The sequence below is a fragment of the Oncorhynchus keta genome, chromosome 34 (assembly GCF_023373465.1).
Source record: "Oncorhynchus keta strain PuntledgeMale-10-30-2019 chromosome 34, Oket_V2, whole genome shotgun sequence".
Classification (NCBI taxonomy): domain Eukaryota; kingdom Metazoa; phylum Chordata; class Actinopteri; order Salmoniformes; family Salmonidae; genus Oncorhynchus; species Oncorhynchus keta.
In genome coordinates this window covers 77,618,593-77,625,499 of record NC_068454.1, presented here as the reverse complement: position 1 = coordinate 77,625,499, position 6,907 = coordinate 77,618,593, and the positions used below count along the sequence as shown (strand labels likewise).

The 6,907-nt window shown below is 44.9% G+C and overlaps 1 protein-coding gene across 1 annotated transcript; it reads right to left on the bottom strand.

The window, feature by feature from the left end:
* Positions 1-3,934: 3,934 nt before the first annotated feature.
* rps9 (ribosomal protein S9) lies at positions 3,935-6,454 on the bottom strand. Its single transcript, XM_035761668.2, has 5 exons — positions 6,430-6,454; positions 5,677-5,788; positions 5,462-5,584; positions 4,927-5,113; positions 3,935-4,185 (listed from the first exon to the last, which is right to left on the bottom strand). The coding sequence occupies exons 2-5, from the start codon at positions 5,771-5,773 to the stop codon at positions 4,008-4,010; spliced, it is 585 nt and encodes a 194-aa protein (XP_035617561.1). The 5' UTR covers positions 5,774-5,788; positions 6,430-6,454; the 3' UTR covers positions 3,935-4,007.
* Between the last annotated feature and the right edge of the window lie 453 nt (positions 6,455-6,907).

Here is a 6,907-nt window from a genome sequence, read left to right as displayed (position 1 = left end):
CGAACCCATTAATTCTTGAGGAATATTCCTTAATGTCACATAAGCTTTGTTCAACTGTCATACCCAATGATACACAACAAAAATACACTGCTCAAAAAAATAAAGGGAACACTAAAATAACACATCCTAGATCTGAATGAATTAAATATTCTTATTAAATACTTTTCTTTACATAGTTGAATGTGCTGACAAGAAAATCACACAAATTATCAATGGAAATCAAATTTATCAACCCATGGAGGTCTGGATTTGGAGTCACAAACCAAATTAAAGTGGAAAACCACACTACAGGCTGATCCAACGTTGATGTAATGTCCTTAAAACAAGTCAAAAATTAGGCTCAGTAGTGTGTGTGGCCTCCACGTGCCTGTATGACCTCAATACAACGCCTGGGCATGCTCCTGATGAGGTGGCGGAGGGATCTCCTCCCAGACCTGGACTAAAGCATCCGCCAACTCCTGGACAGTCTGTGGTGCAACGAGACATGATGTCCCAGATGTGCTCAATTGGATTCAGGTCTGGGGAACGGGTGGGCCAGTCCATAGCATCAATGCCTTCCTCTTGCAGGAACTGCTGACACATTCCAGCCACATGAAGTCTAGCATTGTCTTGCATTAGGAGGAACCCAGGGCCAACCGCACCAGCATATGGTCTCACAAGGGGTCTGAGGATCTCATCTCGGTACCTAATGGCAGTCTGGCTACCTCTGGCGAGCACATGGAGGGCTATGCAGCCCCCCAAAGAAATGCCACCCCACACCATAACTGACCCACCGTCAAATCTGTCATGCTTGAGGATGTTGCAGGCAGCAGAACGTTCTCCACGGCGTCTCCAGACTGTCACGTCTGTCACATGTGCTCAGTGTGAACCTGCTTTGTGAAGAGCACAGGGTGCCAGTGGCAAATTTGCCAATCTTGGTGTTCTCTGGCAAATGCCAAACGTCCTGCACGCTATTGGGCTGTAAGCACAACCCCCGCCTGTGGACGTCGGGCCCTCATACCACCCTCATGGAGTCTGCTCAAATGGTCAGAAACAGACACATGAATTTGTGGTCTTCTGGAGGTCATTTTGCAGGGCTCTGGCAGTGCTCCTCCTGCTCCTCCTTGCACAAAGGCGGAAGTAGCGGTCCTGCTGCTGGGTTGTTGCCCTCCTACGGCCTCCTCCACGTCTCCTGGTAGCGCCTCCATGCTCTGGACACTACGCTGACAGACACAGCAAACCTTCTTGCCACAGCTCGCATTGATGTGCCATCCTGGATGAGCTGCACTACCTGAGCCACTGGTGTGGGTTGTAGACTCCGTCTCATGCTACCACTAGTGAAAGCACCGCCAGCATTCAAAAGTGACCAAGACATCAGCCAGGAAGCATAGGAACTGAGAGGTGGTCTGTTGTCACCACCTGCAGAACCACTCCTTTATTGGGGGTGTCTTGCTAATTGCCTATAATTTCCACCTGTTGTCTATTTCATTTGCACAACAGCATGTGAAATGTATTGTCAATCAGTTGCTTCCTAAGTGGACAGTTTGATTTCACAGAAGTGTGATGACTTGGAGTTACATTGTGTTGTTTAAGTGTTCCCTTTATTTTTTTTAGCAGTGTATAAATGCAACACGTAAAAGTGTTGGTCCCATGTTTCATGAGCTGAAATAAAAGATCCCAGAAATGTTACAACATGCTTATTTCTCTCAAATTTTGTGCACACATTTGTTTACATCCGTTAGTGAGCTTCTGTAGCTCAGTTGGTAGAGCATGGCGCTTGTAACGCCAGGGTAGTGGGTTCGATTCCCGAGACCACCCATACGTAGAATGTATGCACACATGACTGTAAGTCGCTTTGGATAAAAGCGTCTGCTAAATGGCATATATTATTATATTATATTATTATTATTATAGTGAGCATTTCTCCTTTACCAAGACAATACATCCATCTGACAGTTGTGGCATATCAAGAAGCTAATTAAACAGCTTGATCATAACACAGATGCACCTTGTGCTGGGGACAATAAAAGGCTACTCTAAAATGTACAATTTCGTCACACAACACAATGCCAGATAGCTCAGGTTTTGAGGGAGCGTGCAATTGGCATGCTGACTGCAGGAATGTCCAATTGAGCTTTTGCCAGAAAATTGAATATTAATTTCTCTACCATCGTTTTAGAGAATTTGGCAGTATGTCCAACAGGCCTCACAACCACAGACCACATGTAGCCAAGCCAGCCCAGGACCTCACCTGTGGGATTGTCTGAGACCAGCCACCCGGACAGCTCATTAAACCTTTTTGTTTTTGAAAACCTTAGACTTTCTGCACAAACTGTTAGAAACCGTCTCAGGGAAGATCATCTGCATGCTTGTCATCCTCACCAGGGTCTTGACCTGACTGCAGTTCTACGTCGTAACTAACTTCAGTAGGCAAATGTTCACCTTTGGTCACTGGCATGCTGGAGAAGTGTGCTCTTCGTAGATGAATCCCGGTTTCAACTTTCCCGGGAAAATGGCAGACAGCGTGTATGGCATCATGTGGGCGAACGGTTTGCTGATGTCAAGTTGTGAGCCGAGTGCCCCATGATGGCAGTGGGGTTATGGTATGGGCAGGCATAAACTACGGAGAAACGAATGCAATTGCATTTTATTATTGGCAATTTGAGTGCACAGATACACCACGAGGTCCATTGTTGTGCCATTCATTGTGTTCAGTGTATATACCCCATCAGGACCCTGAAATAAGCTTGTTTTATGCCATTGTTAATATCATTTCATATTATGGATATTTGTTCCTTGCACCCATAGCCGTCTATGAATGGGTTTACATTTCCCCAGCACCATGACTGAGTGGAGGGATGGCTGCTTTATCATTTCAACCTCAGACCTAAATGTCAAGTGCCAAATTTATGAATATCAGGCTAACTCGGCTGTTAGATAAAACGTGCATTTTACCTTGTTATTCCCCATGAATACACAATCCTATGGGAGCGTTATGGCAGACAAAGCACTTACCCTGTGCCATTTGCTTTTTCTTGAGACAGCCTACAGGGAGGTCAGACCTGGCAGTATGGTGCCGGGACAACCTCAGCAAGACAAAGGAGCCGAGCACACCCCCATGCATTGCTGGGGATGTTGTGGAGCAGGTCGAGAGCTTCAAGTTCCTTGGTATCCACATCAGTAAACTATCATGGTCCACACACGTTGAAAACTGCACACCTCTTCAGGTTGAAGAGATTTGGCATTGGCCTTCAGATCCTGAAGCACTACAGCTACACCACTGAGAGCAGCTTGACTGGCTGCATCACCACTCGGTATGGCAACTGCTTAGCATCCATCCGCAAGGCGCTAAAGAGTAGTGCTTATGGCCAAGTGTATAACTTTAGCTGAGCTCCCTGCCATCCAGGACCTCTAACCCAGGCAGTATCAGAAGGCCCTAAAAATTGTTAAGACTCCAGGCACTCAAGTCCCAGTTCTGATAACAGGGCACACTAATGCACCAAGTCTGGAACAAACAACTCCTACCCACAAGCTGTCCAACTGCTAATTAGTCAACCAATAGCTAGATTATCTGCATTCACCTTTTCGCCCTCTTGACATGTCACCATTCAGTCCATTGACTAGTCACTTATCTACTTCAATTCCTTAATACCTCTGCACATCAACCTGGTCTCTGGCCAGGTTATGGTTAGTCAGCCATTTCTCTCCACTGTTGGGAACAGCACATAAGCAAGCAGTTCTGTTAGTCTACAACTTTACAAAGCATGTGAAACATTTGATTAGTTGTCACTTCCAACAGAGCAAGTCAGAATTATATTATCCCTATAAAATGCCTAGCAATGACACATCTATAACCCTAATGTAGCCATTATGTGTAGTCAATTATTGTGCAGAGGCCTTAACTAGTCAGTTTCCACCACATAAAGTAAAACAACAAAAAAAAAAATCACAAAAATGTCATCAAATAATAGTTTTATTATTGAAAAACAGGTAGTGCCAGACACGAACACGCCCATTCAGCCTCCATTTTAATCCTCCTCTTCCTCATCAGCTCCCCCAGCACCACCCTGGCCCTTCTTGGCATTCTTTCTCTTGACACGGCCGGGGCGTCCTCCACCGTATGGTGAACGCAGCGAGAAGTCTATGTGCTTCTGGCTGTCCAGGCGCACCACGAAGGAGGGGATGTTGACTACCTGCTTGCGCACACTGGAGAGAAAGGAGACCTCAATGAGTAGTTTGTTCCTCCCCACTTATTAGCATAGACAAACCATCAGATGGGAATAGTTTGGCATTAATGACAGGCCTCATTCACGAGGAATTCTTGACACCACAGGAAGTCTGAATATTAACTGTAATCATCGGCCTGCCTGATGAGGTAAAGTACTCTAACCAAACTAAATTGAAGACCATGCGATTGCCTTACAAGTCAAATACACTTGATAGTTTGCCGGGACCATTAGCACATATCTGCCCGAGGTGCAATCCTCCATACATTACCTGTCAGCAAATAAGACAGAAGCAGTCTGCCCCTCGCTTGGTTCTGGGCAGTCTTATAGACAAGGTATACAGTCTGTTACTGCATTGACCTTGCTGAAACTGTTTGCCCACTCTTGATGGGCAGGATTGGCTCTGGGCAGTCATAGACAAGGTATACGGTTTGTTACCGAATTGACCTTGCTGAAATGTTAAACCACACTCAGGGATGAGCTATCGTTTGTGAGGCCCTCTAAGGATTGAGAAAGTAACTTGTGAGTTGTGCAGTTTCAACTCATAATGGTTAACTGAACAGTTAGTGTAGGCATGTGAGAAGTTTAGAAATGTAAATGTTACAAATAGTTTAACCAGTCACAAGTTCATCATAGAGCCTATTTAAAATAACAGACCAGTGTAACGATCTACCGACTTGTCCTTTCTAACATGGCCATCTAGTGAACATCAACAGCTTACCGGATGTGCCTCTGGCGGATGAGAACACGGGCGTGGTGGATGCTCTTAGCAAGGCCCAGCTTGAAGACCTGCGTCTGGAGCCTCCTCTCCAAGAAGTCCTCCACCTTCAGGCCCAGGATGTAATCGAGCTTCATCTTGCCCTCATCCAACACACCGATTCTCACCAGACGCCTGAGCAGGGCGTTTCCTAGGAGACAGAATACAGCAATTTTCAGTCACTGATCACAACACAGGGCCCTCTAATATGGCCCTAATCAGGGACTGTTTGAGACCTGGAACACCAGGTGGGTGCAATTAATTCAGGTAGAACAGAACCAGCAGTAATCTGGACCTCATAGGGTAAAATCTGAATATCCCCGATTTAAGGCATCTGGAAATCTGACTGACGGCCTCATTCACGAGGAATTCCTGACACCACAGACAATCTGAATATCGAATATTTAAATCATTGGCCGATATCTCACTAGCTAACAGCTCAAATTACTTTTACGAACAGTCAGAATATAGCTCACAGAACCATCTAGCTGTGGTGTACCTTCAAAAAGACGCTTGGGGTCCTTCTCATCCAGAGTGAGCAGCTCTCTGGCGGCCTTGCGAATCTTGGCCAGGGTGAACTTCACCCTCCACACCTCACGCTTGTTCCTCAGACCATACTCCCCTGAAAGAGATTAAAATGAACTTACTTAAATACATGGTATTTAGAGACCAGCAGATTCAATATAAACCAAAACCTGCTATTTGCACACATACCGATAAGTTTAAGCTCCTGGTCGAGACGAGACTTCTCGAAGGGGCGGCGGGGTGTGACATATGTCTTACGACAAACCCAACTCCTGGCAACGGGCATGGTGGATCAAAGTGCCTGAGGAATAAGCATTGATATGGCTGTTCAGTTCCAACATTGCGATTACACAAGTGATTATACTGAATTTCAACCCATGTTAATTATTCTGCAGACCATCTTAAGTCACACATTAATACTTAACATGTTTAATAAGGCAATTATGCTATTAGCAAAATATAAGTACATTTAATTTTATGGATCAGGGTCAGCTCACTGACAGGCTCCGACAGTGGTACTTCGTAACTTGGCTGGCGAAACCAAGTGGGAACTTGTTAGCTATTTAACTAGCGTCAACGGATTCATATACATCGACAATTTATATTAAGGATCCCCCCCACCTATACAACTGCAAATTGTTAATGTAGTTTGATAAAGTGTAAAGCATTTGAGAAGATGCAAAGACATCTACAGTAACGTAAAGGCCTCACCGGCGATGTCACTCTTGCTAGCTAGCTAACGTTAGCGTGCTAACCACGTTGTACAGTGCGTGGACGACTGACATGACCGAATAAGGCAGAAGTTAAGCCAAACATATACAAAATATGTTGGTCGGTATAACCGAAATGCACAACTGAACGTATAAATACATTACTTCTCAACATTGCGACCCTGCTTCTATGGAAAAACAAGACAGACTAAAGCGCATAATACGTTATTACCTGTCTCCCACAGGCCAGTAGATAAAGAGGAAGTCAAATTGGATCTCTCCAGTATTTATATGGATCCCGCGAACTACATTTCCCAAAAATATGTGACGACACCACTTCAAAGCAGCAGTTGGTGAAATACCTCCATCTGTTGTTCAACTTTACAACTACTGCTTTGTTCGTCAAACTAAAACCGATTCTGTTTACTTGCTGGACAAGAACAACTAACTTTTCAAACAACTATCTAGTCTAGTGTACTACACAGAATGAACGTTAGATCACCTAGGCATGCCATGTATTATTTTGTGAGCTGTTGTGTAGGCCTCTGTTCGGTTATTGAACATAGTTTAGAAAATATCTTCAAAAATGTGTAACGGTATGTGTATTAGCCCGCATCCTATGTCGGGGCTGTGTGTGTGTGTGTGTGTGGCAGTGCTACTAGGAGACAGAGAGCAGAGATGTACACACAACAAATGGACCAGAGTGTGTG

Excerpts from the sequence above, each read along its gene's own strand:
- rps9 (XM_035761668.2), bottom strand. The coding sequence starts at position 5,773 with ATGCCCGTTGCCAGGAGTTGGGTTTGTCGTAAGACATATGTCACACCC. Across the intron at positions 5,585-5,676 it reads CCAGGAGCTTAAACTTATCG|GGGAGTATGGTCTGAGGAAC; the intron begins GTATGTGTGCAA and ends AATCTCTTTCAG. Across the intron at positions 4,186-4,926 it reads ATCCGCCAGAGGCACATCCG|TGTGCGCAAGCAGGTAGTCA; the intron begins GTAAGCTGTTGA and ends CTTTCTCTCCAG.